Below are 20,767 nucleotides of genomic sequence, written 5' to 3'. Positions count from 1 at the left end.
TGGAGGACACAGAAAGATGTCACAAATGAGACATGTCCTGAGGGGCTTAGGAAGAATAATATTCTCATTAGAGAAGGGGAAAAAAAGTCCATTCTGGCTTCTTAGGTGAATAAATCCCTGCAGGACACACCCTCCACAGGCATGCTGGATGGGGAGGAGCTGCTCTCTGGGATCTCAAGAGCCTGGAGCTGCTCACCTGGGGCACGTGCTCTGCAAACACCCCCTTGTGCTCTGCTCTACAATCTCATTGCTGGGCAAGTGGTTTGTTTCTTTTAGTCTTTTCTGTTTATAAGCATTCTCAAGCATCTTCATGTTTTGAGAGAGAGATGTGAGGAAGCAGCTGCTTGTTTTTGTGGAGGGGTTAAACTCAGAATGTTGTTCTTTATTTAATTTTGGGAGAGCAGTAAAGCTGGCAGGCGTGCATGCTGCATTCTCAGAGTGGCTGCCTTGGGCAGAGAACACACCCGTGCTTCTATGGGCATAAAAGGAAGTGTGAAAATGTGAAAACACAAGTGCTGGTGACCTCCCCAGCACATGAACTGGTTCTGCACATACTTCGTGCTTGGTTCCTTCCTGCTGAAAATATAGCAGTGCTTAGGTGGTGGGTAGCACTGTGGGATCTACTTAACCATCTCATGAAGAGCTCACCACCAGCTCACTCCATCCTGCCATGGTCCCTGATGACAGATCCACTGCACTGGACCCCTTCCTCTGAGTTGCTTTGATTCACTCACAGAAAACTTGGGGGAATGGCCTTAAGATGAAGGACGAAAGATTTTGATTAGATATGAGGAAGAAATGATTTCTGTGAGGATGGTGAGGCATTGGCACAGGTTGCCCAGAGAAGCTGTGGCTGCTCCATCCCTGGAAGTGTTCAAGATCAGGTGGGATGGGGCTTGGAGCAACCTGGGATAGTGAAAGGGGTCCCTGGCCATGGCAGGGTGTTGGAGCAAGATGATCTTCAGGGTCCCTTCCAACCCAAACCATTCTGTGGTTCTGTGAAGCCCTCAGCTCTTCTGGATTGCATCCCAGGCTGTGTCCAGAACCTGCTGAGCACCAGGGATGGCACAAAGGAGGAGGCTGGGTGGTACTCCCGGGGCAGGAAGATGCAGAGATGGTCCTCTCCCCTTTCTGCTTCTGGCTTGTCTGTGTTGGGCAACTTGACCCCAAGTCTCCATTAGTTGGCTTTTGAGTTATGTAAAATAGTGACCAGCACTGCCAAGGTCACCCCTAAACCATGTCCAAAGCAGGTAGAACCCCTGCACAGCACTGCACTGACCCATGACCAGGCTTGTCGGGGTTTCTGTGGAGTGTTTGGTGGCAATGGCTTTGCACAGCTGTGGGCTAGGAAAACTTAGTCTACAGTATTTTAAATATTATTCACTAAAATACAAACTTTGGGCCTGGCAGGCATTACAATAATAATTCCCAAGCTGTTGAGACACCGATGCTGTATCTCAAGTGAATTCTTGGAGTGCAGCTCCATTTCAAGCCCTCGGTCATCTCCACAGCTAGCATAAAATGCTAATATGAAAATACTGCCAAAATAATTTGAAATAAAGCAGAAGCTAAAAGTAGGAAACAGCTAAGAGTCACATTTGTGAGCAGCGTATTCTTCAAGGAAATTACAATGTTAAGATCAGTACAGAGGGAAAAATCCATCAGACATCTAGAAAGCACTGAATAGACAAGAACAAAATACAGCTGTCCTGGGTCAAGCTGGAGGGCTGTTAGTCTAAAAGCCTGCTGGCAGCCAGGGCTGTGGGATGAACACTGAGGGAAGCAGATTACAGCAGGCAAGAGCATGGAGGTGCTTCCTTGGAGTTGCTGGTTGAGCTTTAGGTTGACTCTCCAATGAGTGTGGCAGCTTCTGTGGCTGTAGAGGGACCCTAATGCCCTGTGAATGAACACATGGGTCCAAAAAACCCTAACAATGCCAGGGAAAAATAATCCTGTCCTGGCTTGAAATATCCTATGTCAGAGCTAATGTGTGTGGAGCTGAAAGACATCTCCTGTTGTTTGCTCTGAGCTGAGTCACAGGGCAGCCCGTGAGCACTTGGTCTGGGCGGGTTTGTTAGAGCCAAGCTGAAACTATTGAAGAACAAATGGCAAATACTGATTTACTCTGACAGTGCAACAAAAGCTGTAACTTGGGCTGCCAGTTCTGATAACTCTCAGAAGTGGTTTTGAGCTTCTCAAACACCTCCAGGTTTGTGTTTTGGTGGTGCCAGTAGCTGTGGTCACGCAGGGAGCAGTGCAGCAGGGCCGTGCTACACTGAGGTCTGTCTGCTTCTCACCAGGGACAGCTCTAGTGCAATCCACAGGGGCTGTTGTGGTAAGACTAAATCCTCTTTGAATTCCCTACAAAAACAGAACAAATTGTCCCTGGAAGTGTTGAAGGCCAGGTTGAATGGGGCTTGGAGCAACCTGGGTGGGAAGTGCTTCTGTGTTGGAACAAGATTATCTTTAAGGTCCCTTCCAACACAAGCCATTGTAGGATTGTATGAAATGATGAAAGCTGGCGTGTGTGCATGCCCCCTTTCCAAAAAATCCACTTGTTTAATGATGGCCTGTGGTTAGGGGCTTCTGGGCACTGGGGAACTGCCCCACTTGGACTTACTGTCTGAAAAACTACACCTGGTCTGTCTGGTTGCTGTCATGCACCACTGTAAGCTAAGAGGAGGTGATGGGTAGAGCAGTGCTCATGTTGTCTGGATTTCTCAAGGAGGGTGGGGCAGAGACCCACCACCTAAGACAGGGAATTACATCTGTGTAGATCAAGAGTAAACAGAATCAAAGCACTAACTTGCTTTAATGCAGTGACACGTGAATAACCAAAAGTCACACTTTCCGTAACTTCGCAGTTGATAAAATGTTTGGTTAGCAGATGCTGTGAATAAATTGAAGAGGAAATTAGAGGGAAAACACATAGCTAGTGAGAGTTTAACCAGACATGTTTACCTCTTCTGACTATGCCTTACGTCATTCTATATTATTGAAAGATTAAAACCACATTTAAGATTATGTAAATTAAATGGTAATTTCTCAAGAACCTCTTTTATGGGCTACAAGATTGTTGTGTACTGACCACAAACAGTGCCTGGACCTGTCATTAGTTCTTCAGGAAAGAAGTTAGAAGCTTTATTAGGTTCTGGCACTCCTACAAAACCAAAAGGAAGGAATTGTGGAGGCTTAAAGAGCTGTGTGATATTTATAGAAAAGAATCATGGAATCATTTAGGATGTAATGATTCCACGATTCCAGCTGTTACCCTACCACTGCCATGGCTACCACTAAACCATGTTCCCAAGTGCCATATCTGCTAAATCCCGCTGGGGTTGGTGACCATGCAGGGCTAGAAAGAGACAAGCTGGATGTCAGTCCAGGAAAAGTGATGTCAAACGTGACCTCTCCCCAGTCAGGGGGATGGCACTTCTGTGTGGGTGGTTAACCAGAGAGGAGGGGTTTGTGTTCTACGTAGGTATTGATTCTTGCAGCATCATGAAAGGTCTGCAAGCCAAAGTGTGAAGCATCTCTCTGGAAAGAGCATATTACATTTATTTCAAGCAGGAGACAAATGTGAAGAGGGAAACTGGTCACGCAGTGGTTGGAGTTGACTAAAATTTCTTATTTCGGAGAAGGTTGTTGTACGGGATGGCTCTTGGAGTTCTGACATCCAACCTCAGGTAGGTGCTACTGGTGTAGAGAAACCACATATTCTCCAGAAATAACTGTTGCCTTTTACCTGCATCTTATTCCAAGAAGCTGGAATTCTAAAAAATAAACAGCATTCTTTTAAGTAACGCTTTTATTTTTCCCAGATTAACCCTGGCAGTAAAGCAGCCCTGGCAGACTTGTGCCCAGGAGACATTATTCTGGCAATTAATGGAGAGAACACGGACAACATGACACATCTAGAAGCACAAAACAAGATCAAAGCATGTGTGGACCAGCTGCTGCTCTCTGTGAACAGGTTGGTTCTCTCTGATGTGCTTCAGTGTCAGCTTTGCTCAGAGGGCTTTGGCTGGCCCTGGAACAGATGTGCTCTCAGGTTTGGTTGTTGGAGCATCCCCATGGTCTGGGTAATTGTCCAGTAAAACAAAATGATGTTTCATGGTTCACTGACAGAAAAAGTGGGTTCTGTTCATTTATACATATGGATTATCATTTGTATCTTGTAAGGCTTGTCCAGGCTGTGGCCTGAATTGAGTCTTTGAGCTTGTGTCAACTCAAGCAAGAGTAGCATGGGAATCAAAATCTCTCTTGGACAAACCCTTCAACTTCATTAACATACACCTGTCATTTTAAGCATCTGTTCAAGGAAAAAGCATTTAAAAGTCCTGCCAAATGCACTTTTTTGGGTATTTTGAAGCAAAATGAAGACATGAGTTTGGTATTGGGGTTTTTTTTGTTTTTTTTTTTTTTTAGTTGGGGTGGTTTGTGTGTGTATGTATTGTGGTTTTTTGTGTATTTGTCGTTTTTTTTTTTGTTTGGTTGGTTTGGTTTTCTTGGTCTTTTTTTGGTTTCTATTGCAATTAATTCTGTAGCAAAACCACAAATTACCCAGGCAAAATGAGCACTCCTTATAAGGTTCACAAATGGCTAATACTATCTGTCATAAATTTAAATAAGGGGATATAGTTTTCACTTCAGATTAAAGAGGCATTTCCTGATGTAAAGAGCTGTCATTTACTGTTTATACTTTTCTTGGAAAACCATGCAGTTCTGACTGGATGCCTGGGCAGTGGGGAGGGAGTGCTGCCATAAATGGAGCAAACCCTCCCTGATTCCTCATGGTTCCTCAGACGGGCATCTCTGAGCTGCCTGGCTAAAGCAAAGTCCTCTGAGCTCAGCCCATGGTGTAGAGATGATGTGGCTTCAGTATTACAAAAGAAAGAAAATAAGGAAAGCAAGCAAAACCTCTTCACACAGGTGGAATTCCCCATAGCCAAGGAGGGCAGCTTTGGTGTTAACCCTATTTTGTCAAAGCAGGGCTCCTCCAGCCAGGCATGAGTGTGAAGGGGAGGGCAGGGAGCTGTGCAGTGCTTCCAGCCCTCTGGACTGCTTCATTCCATGCCCTTTCTCCATCAACCCTTGATATTATATGTTACTAAGATAGAGAACAAGATGGGTTTTGTTTTCAGACTCTGGTCAGTAAATGCCCTTAGACTAGGAAGTTCAGTAGGAAAGTCAGAATGTGGGGAAAACAAGAAGGGGGAATTACTGAGTGGGCTGACCAAGACCAAGTGTCATGCTTCAAATAAAAGCAGCCATAAAATGGGTTGGAGCTGTGTTTTGCTGAAATCAGTGCTTGAAAGACCTTGGGTGTGGGATGTGAGACCTCATGGCATCACTGTTCCTGCTGACACAGACTGCTGGGAAACCCTTGGCAGCACTGTCCAGACCTGCCCATCTGTGCCAGAGGGCCAGGGCCAGCCCCCAGCTTTTTCTGAACCTTTTATCATCTGCCAGGGAGGGTGAAGGCTTGTGCTGCAGCTTTCCTGAAGAAACTGGCCCTATGCCCATGTCAGGGAACTGCTGGGCAGGGGATGTCACAGCTTTTTAAGCATGTTGGGCTCCATGGCTCTCCTGTGCCCCTGGAGCCCACAGTCAGTGCTGGTATGTGTGAAGCTGCCCCTGCTTTCAGGCTGGACTAGCAAATATTTCTTTTCTTCCAAATCTCTTTGTCCTTTGTCAAGGACAAATCTCTTGAGGGGGTTTTCCCTCTTTCTTCACACCCTCTGTTTTCTAACTCCTTTCTTGGCCTTTCTTCCTGAAGTTAATGGGTGTTTTGTCCCTGGGTTTTTTGGATCCTGCTTTTCCCCAACATGTGCAAGTCTGTCTCTGGGCACTGAGGCTGTGAAAGGCAAAGCAGCACAGTGGCCTTACTGTTCTGAAACAAAGTGTTTGAAAATCCTCATTGATTTATGAAAGGAGTTGATTTCTAACTGATGCCTATGTGGGCATTGATGTGAGGTGTGAGGAATTACTTGGGCATCCCTGGAACAAGGGCTGGATGTTCAGGCTGTGGTTAATGGCCCCAAAATGGGAGGCCAGGAGTTCACATGGGCTTAGTGAGCCTATGGGAAAGGCAGTGATAGTGCGGATTACGATTTAAAATGCAAGATGGTTCAGGCTGCCCTGGTAATAAATTAGACAGCTGTTCCATCATCATCTTCCCAGCTGTTGAATTTCAAGCCAAGGTAGCACGGGATGTACTTTGCTGCCTCACTGCAGGAAGGGTCAGGCCAGTTATGTGGCAGCTGGTTGGAGAAGATCCGGGGTGTTGAGCAGCCCCAAGGACTATTACTCACAGACACCTGGTAAAACTTGTTCTTTTTCCTCACTGTGAAGTTGCTTCCAAGTTACACAACAAATTCCTTAAGAGGCAAGAAGTGTGTTAGTGTGTTGTGCCAGGGGAGGTTTCAATTGGCTGTTGGGGAAAATTTCTTCGCTGAAAGGGTTTTCAAGCCCAGGGAACTCATATCCCTGGGGGGATTTAAAAGACATGTGGATGGGGCACTTGGGGACATGGTTTAGTGGTGGGCTTGGTAATGCTGGGGTAACAGTGGTCTAAGAGGGTTTTTTCAACTTTCACACTTTCATGATTTCAGTCCAATCCAATTCCAGCCCTTTCTTTTGATGACAGCACTGGGGCTGTTGTGCACAGGCCCAGGTGGATGCTGGATGACTGGGAGAATCTCTCAGGCCCCAGGTGCAGCCAAGAACACCAGGGTGGTTGAGTTGAATTTATTTCCTGATTGTGGTGTCAAAGACTAAACCCTCAAAGGTTCGGCTTTGATTCCTTCTATCTGAACTAAATCCTGGCAGCAGTTTCTTCCCCCTTGGTTCGGTGTGCGTGCCACTGCTGAGAACCTGGAGAGTCTAAGGAGTCTCCTGCTTTATGTAAAGTCATAGAGTTTCTCTGAAAGTTTCTATGTGAGAAAGCCCAGTAGTGAATCTGCTGGACATGCAGCCCCAAAAGCACCTGGAACCTCCTGTAGCTGATGTTCCTTCCATCTCCCCTGGTTCCTGGGGATTTTATTGGGGTCAGTTTGCTGTAAGCAGCACAGGCAAGCTGCTGGAAGATGGGAAGGATGACAGTGTATGTTCTCAAGTTTCCAGTAAAAGTACAACTGAAAAAGTGAATCACAGCTTCCCCTCTGCAGCTCCTTGAAGACTAATAGAGAGGAAAACTGGCAGCTTTCCAGAGCAATACACAATGGCTTCAGCTGAGAGGAATGAAGGAGGAGAAATCCTGCAGCTTCTTCACGTAGTCTGAACAAGCTGGGTCCTTTGGGATGCTCAGCAGAGCTCAGCTCCTGTGCTGCTCACCTGCCTTGCAGAGGATAGATCCAACACTTACAGTTATTGTGGTGACGTTCACAGTCCTGGGAAGTTTGAAGCATCAGCTGTAGCTGCTTCTAGACCTTCAGCTTCTAGAAGGCTTATGGCCATATCAGTGATAACAACCAGTTGTGAGCAGAGTGATGTGCCATGGTGGGAGATGAAGAGCAGTCAGGAGACAGGCAGGACCCTGGAGTCACCCCTCAAAGAAAGGGAGTAAAATATGGTAACATGATTATTCTGGTGGTTTGCAGCTGTATGGTAACAGCAGTGACCTGGATCCAGGCTGGCACTTCCCCAAGTGATAAATGTTAGTTTTAAAGGAGATGGAGAAATTAGAAATTTGGTAAGACACAGGAATTCTTGTGACTTAAAAGCAGCTCTACAAACATTGAGAGTGAGACTTGCAGATCATTGCCAGGTGAAAAAACATTCTGGTAAAATATGTGAGCATATGCAAGTAATCTTTTGAGAATGACTCTGAGACTTTTAGAAAGCAAATGATGGGATAAAAAGTGTCTGAAACTTTGGGTTTTTTTAGTGATGTCCTGTTTATGGGTCCATTTCCTATGAAGCCCTGGGTGGAAGGCCTTGCACTAACCTAGGTCATGTTATTTTTCTTGGGATTGTCCTAGATGCCATTAAGAGAGCAGAGTGGTGTAAGTGCAGGGTAATGATTTCCACATAGCTGCCTTTAATCCCCTATAGCACATCTGAGAACACTTTCCCTGTATTTGAGCTGTAAATTAAACAACTTGGAACATTTGAGTGATGCCTGATCTGTTGCCTGTGACGTATGAAAAGTATATTGGGTTTTTGCTGTTGCCTAAACACAGAACTCTGACTGTTGGTAGGGTGAACCTGCTGCTGGGGAGTCTCAGGGTGACTCTGCTGACCCCCAAGTCCCCACTACTCTGGCGCTTGTTCTGGGGGATACAGGGGACCTCTGTGCTGCTGGTTCTGCTGGGGATGTGGGCATGGGATGTTCCTGGCAGCCAGGGCTGGGGTGTGAGCTCCAAGCATCAGCCCCTGCTGTAGCAGCTGCCTGCAGCATTGTTCTCTCAGGCAGAGTAATCTCTTAATTGTTTTGGATTACTTCAGATTACATGGTACTTTGCTGTTCCCAGGAACAAAAGGGGGTCTCCCTGTGTAAGCATAAATGCTCATCAAATTTAGAACCTGACTTTCTTTTTGGTGAGGCTGGTGGTTCATCCATTCACCTTAGCTTTGCCTTTCAAAGTGCCAAGTGGGACCCAAATTGTGCCCTGTCAGCTTGTTTCAGTGTAGTTAGGTGGAAGCTGGGGCTGACCTGAGCCTGGCTTTGTTCAGACTGTTACTGGAAGCTGTCAAAGCTGGTCTCGGTTATACCAAGAACTTCTGGTCACTCTGCAGAACTGATCATGAAGCCTTGAGTTTAATCATTAAAGTATTAACTGTGAATGGACTTCTCCATGTAAACTCAAGTCTGTCCCTGTCTGTCACTAATTGCAAATATACCCATGATGACTTCTGGAAAGCACAGGTTTATTTGCTTCCTGGTGCAGGCAGTGTGATCTCTGTCAGGGCTGTGGAGAGCTGGGAAGTGCTGGCAGCACTGGTGACTGAATGCTGTACCTTCACACAGAATGAATTTCCTGCATTGCTCTGTCTTCTGCAATCAATATCACCTTCTGAAGCTCTGTTCTTATTTACTGGCAGGTTGAAGTCTTTGGGGATGCTTTAAGCTGTGTTTGGCATGTGAGCTCCAGAGCTGAGTGGGGGGAAAGTCATCATGGACCCTTCTTGGGGCACTGCGAGCTCTAATCGAGCTAGCTCAGTGCTGGGGAAAGCACAGAAATAATAATGGTGATCCCTGCCAATGTAATTAGGCACTTCCATTGTTCTGGGCCTCCAGATTTGATTTTCAATGTGGAAGCAATGTACACAGCACCAGATCATGGTAAAAGGCAAGACAAGGTTGCTGGGAATGCTGGTGTTCCTGAGAGGGACTGTTTCTGTTGTCCCAGTTGAAAAGACCAATTTATAAGTGAGATGTCCCAGCCTAATATCAAATAATAACAAAAAGATAAATTATCAGATACAAGATGGCTATGAGAGTAATCACTCCCTGTTGAAAAAGCTGTAATGGCAGTAGTGAGAAAAAAAAAGCTGAAATCCTCAGGGGCTGGATCTAAAGTGTGTTCAAGTCAGTGGGAGTCCCTGCATTTGGTAGGTTTTGGGTCAGACCCTGGATTTGGAAAGGCACCTTTGTACTTTGACTTGTGTAACTGCAAAATACCAAAGGTAAAAATCTCTTCGAGAATTCCTGGGTTAAAATCGTGCTCCTTATTTTTCAAACTTGGACTCTGCAGATAATTGAACTGAAAGTGAATGTGGTATGTGGCAGGGGTGAGAGTCCACAAAGGATGCTTGGATGCATCTGTGCCCATGGAACAAGACCTGTTTTTGTGAAGTGATGCATATACAGACTGTGATGATAAACAGAATAATTTGCATGTTGAAAGCTTTATCTTGAACTTAAAGAAGTTTCCATCTTCCAAATTAACCTTCTTGCATCCTGAAAAGTCTGTGTATATACCTGCTGGACCTTGCCCAGGTCTCTGCCTCATACCCTAAGTGTTGGAGATCACATTCCAGCCATGTCCCCAGATGCCTTTGTGGGGAAAAAAAGGATCAGGCATATGGAAAATCTTTGGACAGCGACAGTATTCTGCTCTGCCTTGGCAGGACTGAAGAGGCATTTGGGAATGGAAACTGTATTTTTAGGGCTTTTTCTATCTGGCAACTGTTGAAAGGGTCAAGATGATTCATACAGGGTGGTGAAAGCTTTTTCCCTGAAAGGTGTTTATAGAATTCCTGATGTAGTCTAGTACACAGGCCTGCCAGGGATTGTGTGTATATATATACACACACATATATCTATACACATGTGCAATCAGAATACTTTCTGGATTCAGGGTCAGAATAAAGGGACAAAGCCAGGAATATGCAAAACCAGAGCCACCAAGAACCTGTCTTCTGATTTCTTGAACCAAAATAAGTTTGTCTCTTTAACTCCAAACTGAGACAGACAGAACCTTGTAGTTCAAGGATGGTTTTGAGCTTCATGGTTTTAATAGGATGAAACTGTCATCTTCTCTATTTATCATTGTACTGCTTCTGAGGATAATTTTGGGCAAATGCAAATATAATACAAACCTGCCAGGGAATTAATATATGCTGTATATATGTTTGTTTTTTTTTTTTTTAATTTGTTTAATTGCTTTTTTGTTTGTTTTAAGGAGCCTGTTTCTTTCTTTGGGATTTTTGTGGGTTTTGTTTGTTTGGGAGGGAGTGCTTTGATTTGGGCTTTTTTAAAAGCAGTTTAAGTAGAGTTTACTTCATTTCCCACTGCAGAGCTGAAGGGAAGACCTGGTCACCCCCTGTCCTGGAAGATGGCAAGGCTCAGGCGTACCGGATAAACATCGAGCCGGACCCACAGGTATGACAGCAGCAGCCCTGCACATCTGCTGCTCTCCCAGCTTGCTGCTGAGGACAGGACAGCCATGGCTGGAGTCTGGAAAGCCCTGAGCTCTGCCTGCAGTCCTTCCAGAAATGAAGGCGTTTCTGTGGGTGGTTTTGAAGTTCTGTGCAGGTCTATCTGTGCTTTTCTTGGCTGGTACAGCCCTGGTTCCCACGGTGAGCCAGATCCTGAGCACATCTGGCATAATCCCATCTGTGCCATTGCCTTCCACCCAAGCCAGGCTTTGCTGGATCAGCTTGCCAGGGACACAGGATGGCTGGGCAGCACGTGGAGGGTGGCATCCTGCACTGACCCCTGTGAGGCCATAACCAAGCTCAGAGTTAGTGTTATTTTGGATGGAGCTGTTGGGAGTCCTCTGCGTGTCCAGTGCTGGCCCTTCCTGGAGTACAGCATGCCCAGGGTCTGCCTGCATCTGCCTCAGCTGGTGTGCCTCTACCTTGGCTGCTTCCAAAATCTGCTGCACCCTCCCGATGCCATGACAGTGATTCACCTCCCATGATGGTGGATTTCTATTTTTTTTTCTTTTTTTGGTAATGTTGTCATCTTTTTCCTCTTTTTTTTTTTTTCTCTCTCACTCCTTCTCTCTGTTTTGCAGCTTTTCTCTCCCCTCTCTCCTCAGCTCTGTTTCCTGGAGCCTTCTGCCTGTATCCTGCCCTGCTTTACTACCCTGTCTCCTGCAGCAGCCAGAGGGTGGATGGAGCTGAGCAGGTCTCCCCATCTTTCCTACCCATCTCTAATGGCTTTTTAGCAAGGTCAGAGGTGACTCTCATTCTCCTTTGTCTTGATGGGAAGAGAAATGGGGTTTCTTTTCTCCCTCTCTGCTTATGAAGTACTGGATTGTCAATTTTTGCATGTGCTGGTCTATGTTGTGGAGATATCTGGGGAGCAAGGAGGAGACCAGGGGGATGGACAGGCAGAGCACAGCTCCTGCTTGCTCCCCCTTGAATGTGTGCTGAGCTGAGGCACGTGCTGCCAACTTTCCCAGGGCACCCGAGCTCATGGCTGGCAGGGCTCCCTGCTGTAGGTTGGCCACCTCTCCCAGGGCAGTGGCAGAGGCCCTGGGGCTGCCTACAGCCTTCAGAACATCAAATTATGTCAATTCAGGCTGATAGAATCCCCTGTGCTTGCCCCCAAAGCATGTGTGTGCTCTTTGGCTGATGCTGAGTGTTCAAACACTGCTCAGATGGCCTCCTTCTCCACAGAGGTGGTTTATGTCATATGCTATTCCATACTTTTTCTCCACCCCTTACAAAATGCCTGTGTGCAGGATCTGCTGGTTCAGCTCAACTGCTCCTTTCCAGAGAGGCTTTTGGAGTGTCCTGATGAGGGTTCCAGGGTGCCACCTTAGCCCTCCCTTGCCTCAGTCCAGAAGGAATACGAGAGCTGCAAGGGTGGAAGAGCGAGGATGGTGCTACAAGGAATGATGTCTCTTTGAGTGAGGAATGGGGAGACAGTACTGGCAGCAGAGAGCCCACCAGGGTGAGGGTGAGATGCTCCAAACCCCAGGAGGAATGGACCAGAGTGTGAGGCCATTGAGTCTGTTGGCCATTCCAGCAATGTGGAATTTGCAGATTTCTGCATTTCTGCTCAGGGACAGCAGCAGAGGCTCGACACAACAGCAGCACTGGCACAGCTGCCTTGGTACCACACACCAGTGACACGTGGGGCTGTTTGTCTTTCCTGCCCTGATTTACAGCACAGGGTGATGTGTGAGCTTGGGCCTTGCATTCTGGCCATGTTTGCTTCATTTATCAATTACAGCCATCTTTTCTGACAGATATTTTTTTTACTAGACTTTACCTATGAATAATATTAAATGAGGAACAAATGTTCAGTGGTTCCACTGCCAGATAAAACTTTGAGGTTTAATGCAGATTGGATTTGAATCTGACTATTAATATATGTTACATATGGATCTTTTTAAAAATTAGACAGTTTTATAGAATATAATGAAGGAGGTAGGGATGGACTATTCTGAATCCAGACCTACACTGAAAATATGTAAATCTGGGGAGTAGGTGTGTAAAGCAGATGTATTTGTGGTAGGGCACCAAGAGAGGTGTCTGAACAGGGGCACACAAGTACAGGCAGCAGATTCCTGCTCTTGCTCGTTTGTTTTGGTGGCTGTATCCATGTGTTGTCTTCCTTAGTGGCTTTTTGGGTTTCCCAGAGACGAGGTGAAGGTGGTTCCATGCTCACCTCCAGGCTGCTGTGCCCAAGATGTGTTGGTTGACTCTTCTCCCCAGACTGCCTGGCCTCCAGTGTGGTTCATGCTGTCAGCAGCTGAGCTAACCCAGGCATTATCCCTGATGCCCTCTGACCTGTGTGAGGCTGAGGGTGACCATCAGCACCCAAAGAGAGCCAACCCTTGCTGCAGATATCCATCCCCTGGGACTGATTGAGCACAGCTCCCAGGCATGGCTGGGGTCCCTGTGAAGCAGTGCCAGGTGACCCAGGGCTGTCCTGTGCTGTGTTCATTCAGCCCCTCTAGCAAAGGCACTTACTACACTGTGAGAAGGAGAAATCTCATTGTAAAGTAATAACTTGGCTCAATATGTGCAACCTTTAGGTGCACTTCCTTGCATCTGGAAAAAAGCAATCTGCTTTGAAACAAAGGGGGAAAATTCTCCTGGAATTCTGCCCTCAAATCAGAAAAAGAGGTTGAGGGTTTGTCCCTGAAAAAGATTTTGAGAGTTTTACCCCAAGTGGCCTTTGCAGTAATGTGGAGCACATGTCCTTTCTTCCTCCAGGTTTTATACTATATGCTTTTTCATCATACTGGGCAAAGATCTGTTGAAGATCTTGAATTATGACTACAGTAACTCTTGCTTGAAACATGTTAGCATAAGCAGAATGCCTGAGTCTGAGTAATTTGTAGGAAAATCTGTTTTTCTATTATTATAATTTAGGTTTTTTTAGGTGTAATCTTTGTCTTGAAGGCAGTGATATTTGTAGTTATCTTCCATGTAAGAGAACATGGAAGATATGGAATAGCTGGTGAGTTTTCTTCTTCCCTTTTTCTAAATCTGTGGTGGTTTCTCAGTTGAGCTTTCTGGTAAACCCCTACTCAGGGTCCAAGAATGTAATCAATCCTCCTCATTAAAACTTTAATTATTGCTACGACTGTGGGGAATAGCTACCCTCAAACTGAAGAAGCTGGAACTGGAGAGCTGCTTTTTCACAATTAGCAGGAACAACACTGAGTAGGATGAGTGAGTCACTGTTGGGAAATAATTTATTTTTTTTTTTAAAGCAGACTTTGGTTATCAGTTGGCTTCACTAGACAAGTCTGTCCTTAACAGCAAGGATCTACAGAGGAGGCCCCAAATGCAGTGATATTCAGACTTGTGACCTAAAGAAGGGCTGCCTGTCTGTTGGACCCAGAAACGGGTAGAGTCCCAGAAATGGCACCCACAGGGATGCTGGGGACATTTTGGAGCTTTCCAGCCTGCAGTCAAGATTTCCATCATGCAGACATGACATCACTGCTGATATGTTGGGATCCCCAGTGTCCCTTGCCATGGTGTTGGTGTCCTTGGGGCCCCAGCCCCAGCCACTCCTCCGCAGCAAACAGGGAGTGGGAGCACCCATCCATCAGCTTCTGGAGAGCCCACTGTTTTTGGCTTTCTGTAGCATGAGCTTGCTAGTCAAAATGCTGCCATGCAGTGCTAATAAAAAGAGAGGATGTTTGTTTCCTTGTTCATTCCCACACTGCCAGAATTGGCAGCTCTCTGGCCCAGCGGGGCTGGAAATGTGGGCTCTGGGCTGTGGGGACCTTGTCAGTGCTAATTGACAATAGATCAAGTGTGTGGGTGGGAGAATAACTGCAGCAGAAATTAAATTGGCAGCACAGAGCCAGAGCTGGGATAGGTTGCAAGTCCTCCCAAACCTGGATGCTTGGCTGAAGCAGCTGTGTGGGGTGAAAGGCTGGATTTCCTCTGGTAGTGCAGACAGGCAGAGGCATTTCCCACAGTATCCATTGGGAATGGCATCGGGTGCTACTGAGCTAGCAGAGCAGCCCCTGTGTCATTCTCAGGGGAGGGATGAGGGAGGTGCATCAGCACTCCTGTGCTGTGTCCTGACTTTCCCAGCCTGACCACCCGACTGAGAGGGTGAGCTCTGGGCAGTGGAGAGGAGCCACAGTAGCAGGGGAGTTGCACAGGAACAATGAGAAAGCTGTTTCTACTCATCACTTACAAATTATTTTTCCCATGTGTTACTCTGTTCTTGACACCCAGGTCTCAGTCCACAGAGATTTGTTCTTAGTTTGCTCTGACTAAAATCCAGGTAGAAGGCGTGTTGCTTGCTATGAGAAAATGCCAGCCAGAATGGGTTGAAAAGGAGGAGTTAGGAGAAACTTCTGCAACTGTTTGAGCAGCCCAATCCAGGCAGTGCTGGGTGTGGGCAAGGCCAGTGGAAATGTGAACACACCTTCGTTTGCTCTTGTCAGAGCAGCTCGGGTGTGTGTGGTTGCAGTACTGAGGACCTGCCACCTCTCATTGCACATGGCATCCACCCAGCGTGGGCTCTGCAGCATCATTCCTGCGAGTTTTTCATGCTTGTCCTGACTTCACAGAGAGTCACTGCTGGTCGTGTTTGCTCCTAATTACATAAATAAAACCACATGTGAGCTTCAGGGGAGTCTGAGCCTCTGGTGCCCCAGCTCTGGGCACCCAGGGACAGCAGTGTCTCACAGTAGAGCAGGGGGAGGGTGGTTTCCTGCTAACCTGGCCCTTAGCACTGATTTTAACACCTTTATAAATGTCTTAAATATGCTCATATTTACTTTTTGCTCGAGTATATATTTATTTTTTTTACTAAGGGTGAATATCTCCTTATTTAATTAACTGAGTAATGGATTTAACTTAAATTAACTTTAATTACATGGAGTATTTGTTCTAAGTTCTTTGTGGGTTGCTGCCAAGCAGGAAACTTCTATGTACTTCTTTGCAAAAGCCTGGCATAGGCCGTGCTGAGTTGTGTGAGCTGGGATTTGAAGCCTCCTAGCTGGAGAGGTGGAATTTCCTTTCTCAAGGGGATTGACCTTCCTTCCTCCCCTGCTCCCAGGGCAGGGTGGGCCATGCCCTCTGGGAAAGCTCTTGCTGGACCCCCAGTCCCAGCCTGCTGGGCACCAAAGGAGGGAAAATGTCTGCCTGTGCTGTGGGGAAAACAAAGGATGAGCTCATGCCCTGGCACAATCCCGGGTTCCCTTCCATGGGAACTCGCAGCTCGTTGTTTGAGGACTGATTTAATAGCACAGACATGCTGAATCCTGACAGCCACTGTGGGTGCATCAGCCCCCGTGAGCTCTGGGTGCTCAGGCAGCATTTCACACCCAGATATTGTGGTTTTGCACTACAAAAAAACACTGCTCTGATTTACTGGGTGAAGAGGTTACACACACATAGTGTGTGCACTTGTGTTTAATTTTGCCTTAATGTTTAATTAATGATGCAGTGATATAATACTGCATCATTTGAAAGCAAAGGAGTTTTCTGAGTACCACTGTAACATCTTCAAGCTGTAACCTTTTCTGTGAAATTTTCTGCGTGTGTCAGATAAATTAGCATCTTTAAGTGAATTTTGATAGTCCCAGTATATGAAAGACAGAAAAACAATGTTAGGATGGATAAAGGAGGGGAAAAAATGGGAATTGAAACTTCAAAATGGTGTTCCCTTCTGTACAGGTAACTTGAATAATTTGTTCTTGTTGAAGGTACATAGGAATTGTACTGAAATAATAACAGTGGTGGTTGGTTTAGAGCAAAACAAAATGCTGTTGGATTAAGTGCTACCACAGACATATACTGTATGATTTTACTTGATAACATCAGTTTCAGTGATGACTGTTAACACAGGTAAGGAAACTGCTGCTTGTGTACTCTGAAGTGCTGAGTGTTTGAAAGCAGGGGTGTAACTCAGTGTTTCTGTTATCCATCAGGAAAAACAGCTTATCCCCTTTCATTTTTCCTTGTGTCTCACTCAAGAGGAATTAATTGCTCTTGGAGGTCATTTGAGTGACCTGCTGGGGTGAGAGCATGTCAAGAGAGCCATCCTCAGTGGTGCAAAGAGGGATGCTGGAGGGATGCTCACTGTAGTCCCTCAGGATGATCTGGCTGAAGCACCTGCAGCTAAAGCAGCTCATGCCACAGAGGGCTGGGAAAGGCTGAGACATGTTTTTGAATCTACCTGATTTTATCTTTTTGTTGTTGTTGTTGTTAATGAGGAAAAACAAAAGGTTGGGACATTCCAAAATGAAAAAAATACATCATCCCGTTGCTTTTGCTGTGTTTTCTGGTGTACTTTACCTTGGATTTTACAGAAGGAGGTGTACAGATAATCCATGCTGGTGAAGCAGCCACCTTTTGGCTTTAAGCATGTCATGTGTTTGTAGCCTGAAGCTTAGCTTAGTGAAGCTTTTAGTTTCAATCAGCTATGGATAATGATTATAGAAAGCAAGTCATAAAGTGTGATATGGTAACCGTGAAAATGCAACAGTTCCCCAACTGAGAGAGAGGAGAGTGACAGTAAGCTGGAAAACATGAAATCAGGACCTAGTCTGTTAGTGTTAAGCTCACCAGGTTTGTCCTACAAACCAACACCAGTTGTTGAGTAAAGTGATTCAATGGAAGCATGGACTGAAATAGGAAGGGCAGCATCTCCCCTAGGAGAAAGGGGGCAGGTAGGAGGGCGGGTGGACATTTTCTGTGATGGTTTCAGGGTTTTTTTCCATCTGTAGTGGCTATTTTTTTCTGTCAGTGGGAAAGTTAATCTAACAGCAGCATGTGCATGGCGGGCATCAGTCCAACACCTGCACTGAGCAATGTCCTGCTGTTCCTGAGCTTGGAAGGTGACCCTGAACACTGGGATGTAGAAGGACAGCCCTTTCTATGGTTTAGACTGTTGAGCCTAGCTCTAGTGAGGTTGTCCTCTGGCAGGAGCTTGCTGCTGCTGGGCAAAGGAGAAAATTTCAAGGCTCTTTTACCAAGACATTCATACAAAGCTCTCTGTCTGCTGGGTAAATACCCCTTGCACGCTTGATGTTAGAAATGTGCTCTCTCCACTGCAGCAGGTAAGATAAATGCAAATACATTTTAATCTTGTCAGTCTTAGGTACCTTCTTTCCATTGCTGTGGATTTTTAAGAGACTGCTGTGGAGCCAGGTGGGTTAAGGGATAAAGTCCTGGCATTGCAGCTCGAGTCTCTCCTGAGCTCTTTAATTTGCATGAGGGTGCAGCTTCTGCCTGGAGCTGTGGAAGGAAACATCCATTGGAGCCTTGCTGATGACCATCCACAAGGCTGCTCCAAGGTGGAGAAGTGTTCCTGCTCTTCGACTGTGAGAGGTTTGTCCCTGGGTTCAATGTGAGCTGGCCTTGTCCTATACTTTGTGCTGTACAGAATCATGGAATGGTTTGGGTTGAAAGGAACCTTAAAGCTCATCCCCTTCCATGGGCAGGGACACCTTCCACTGTCCCAGGTTGCTCCAAGCCCCATCCAGCCTGGCCTGGAACACTTCCAGGGATGGGGCAGCCACAGCTTCTCTGGGCACCCTGTGCCAGGGCCTCCCCACCCTCATAGGGAAGAATTTCTTCCTAATATCCCATCTAATCCTGCCCTCTGTCAGTGTGAAGTCATTCCCCCTTGTCCTGTCACTACATGCCCTTGTGCAGTACAGCCTGTCCTGGGAATATGGGTGGGCTGGGGCTCCACCAGGCTCCAGCTTGAGTCATGTTTCATGTGAACGTTGTCTGCAGCCTTTTTACAGAAAGATCATCTGATTTTAAGAGTTTGGTCTCTTACTTAGGGAGATCTGAAAAACTAATTTGATATTTAGCTGACAGTTGTGAAAGGAGTGTAGTGAGAAGGATGTGATGGATAAGGTTTTCTTTCAGAGTGTGGTATACATTTGTTACAATCTGGTTTAAACCCAGAAAAGTGAGGAAAACAAAGTCTCTGTGTATAAACTGGAAAAAACTTTAAAGGTTCAAAATATACCCAAAAATGAGATAAACCAAATGAGATTAGATGTTGGTGCCAAAAATTTGATGTATTTTTTATTTAATAGTGAAAGAGGCAAAGAGAAAAAAAGAGAAAAGAATGAGAGAAAGAGCTAGAAAAAGAAGTGTGCATGGGGGGCTGGGGGGAGAGAGAGTGACAGGGGTTGGGTGGGAGCGCATCACCGTATTCTGTGCAGCTTTTGTAATACAGTTCTAAAAGTACTTCATGAAAATGCTTAAGTAAAAAACTATAATATTTCAGCCTCTGACAATGTTGAAAGGGGAGCTTGGCAGAATATTTAAAATCTGTCTTGTAAAATAACTCACACTCAGTTTATCCAGCCTCAGCAAATTAGACTTGAGCTTTTTTCCTTATCTCCTAATCTTCTGGGCTGAGCTAAATAATGGGAGCATACTTATTAGAGCTTTTGAAAGTTAGATTGAAGGATACTTAGTCTGTAAATGCAGCATATACACAGAACATCTGAATTGTTGTTACAGAGAAATATGTGTTAAAATGAGTGTAGCTTTTAAAATTTAATCTTTTCTCCAAGCTTTGGGAGCAGCCATTGTCACAAGGGTTCCCCTGTGACTTCTCCTGAGGCTTTTCTTGGAGAATCAATCCTGTTCCTGTGGTTATTTGCCACAGTGTAAATCACGTATTTGCATTGAAATGAAATCCATGCTGTCTGTCCCATACACCCCCCCACCGTGGGCTAATAATGAGATTTCCATTTCTAGGACTTTTGAACTGGTTCATCAGAGATGAAGCAGCATCTTTACTGTTGAAAACCTGGGGGGAAGGAGAGGAGGGACCTGCAGCATTGCAGTTCTCTTCTGTGCAGAGGCCGAGTCTTGGCTTGAGGGTGTCAGGACGTACTGGGTTATGTCTTCAGGCTTGATTGCTTGGCACATTTGCGTGGTAGAGGAGTTGCAGTAAGGAAGGCAGTAAAACTTCATCCACAGAAAGCCCTCTGCCAGGAGAGGCCAGAATCACTTGGGACTCAATTACTGAAGCTTGGAGCAAGGGAGAAAGAAACCAAAGGAGGAGCTGAAGCAGACAGGCTTGTCCTGCTGTTGCTGGATGATGAATGCAGATAACCAAACACGGTCACAAGAGGCATCTCTTCCAGGTGACTCTGTGGCTGAGGGATGCTTTGCCTCCTGTGCATAAATAGCAATGCTTGTGCCTGTAATTCAGCATTTTGGCAGCAAACATTCAGCTGACACCGGCCCATTGTGGTCTGGTTTTGAGAAGAGGGTGAATCTGAAGAACATCCAACAGAAAACGGTTTGGGCTGAGCCAAGCTTGGCCTTCAGCTCTGTTTCAGTCTTATGTGGTGTGTGAGAGCAGGACCAGCACCCCCAAAATTAGGAAAATAAACAAGGTGCAGGCAATTCCTGTGGGGATGGGCACCCACATCGCAGGGACAGAGCTGCTGCTGGTCCTGCCTGGGCAAATCTCCCACCACCATTGTACAAGTGGGCAGATAGGGGGTAGATTTGGGGCTTGGAGGGGTAATTTAGGAGATATTTTGAGCTCTGTAGCAGGTGAGTTTGCTCCCAGGGAAGGTTTCTTTGATACACTGAAACCATCATTGCTCAAAGCCCTTCCAAATCATGCCATGGGTGAAGGGACATGTTGGAGGTTCTAGGAGCCAATGCTGGCCTACCAAATTAGTAATCTTCAGTTTTAATCCCTGGTAGTCTGGAAAAAGGAGCTTAGTTGTTTTGTTTGTACTTCTGGTCCTTTAAAAGTCTAATTTATAACACATGGAAGTAAATGAATTTTAAATTATTAGGATCAGAATATGAAGTCTGATGTTCTCTAAATTTCTGTGGTCTTTACAGCTAAGGACTTGCAGTTGAAAAAGGGTGGGAAAATAAATAGGACATTTTG

General features: G+C 45.8%; 1 protein-coding gene across 1 annotated transcript in view; it reads left to right on the top strand.

Moving 5' to 3' along the window:
* Window positions 1-20,767, top strand: part of PDLIM4 (PDZ and LIM domain 4) — a 44,781-nt gene that overhangs the window by 9,200 nt on the left and 14,814 nt on the right. The window contains exons 2-3 of the mRNA XM_063413221.1: window positions 3,822-3,973; window positions 10,744-10,828. Of these exons, the coding sequence (XP_063269291.1) occupies window positions 3,822-3,973; window positions 10,744-10,828 (237 nt within the window). The remainder of the gene's footprint in view (window positions 1-3,821; window positions 3,974-10,743; window positions 10,829-20,767) is intronic.

The sequence above is a fragment of the Prinia subflava genome, chromosome 16 (genome assembly GCF_021018805.1).
Source record: "Prinia subflava isolate CZ2003 ecotype Zambia chromosome 16, Cam_Psub_1.2, whole genome shotgun sequence".
Classification (NCBI taxonomy): Eukaryota; Metazoa; Chordata; class Aves; order Passeriformes; family Cisticolidae; genus Prinia; species Prinia subflava.
Note: the sequence above shows the minus strand (reverse complement) of the source record. Positions and strands in the feature narration are given on the sequence as shown.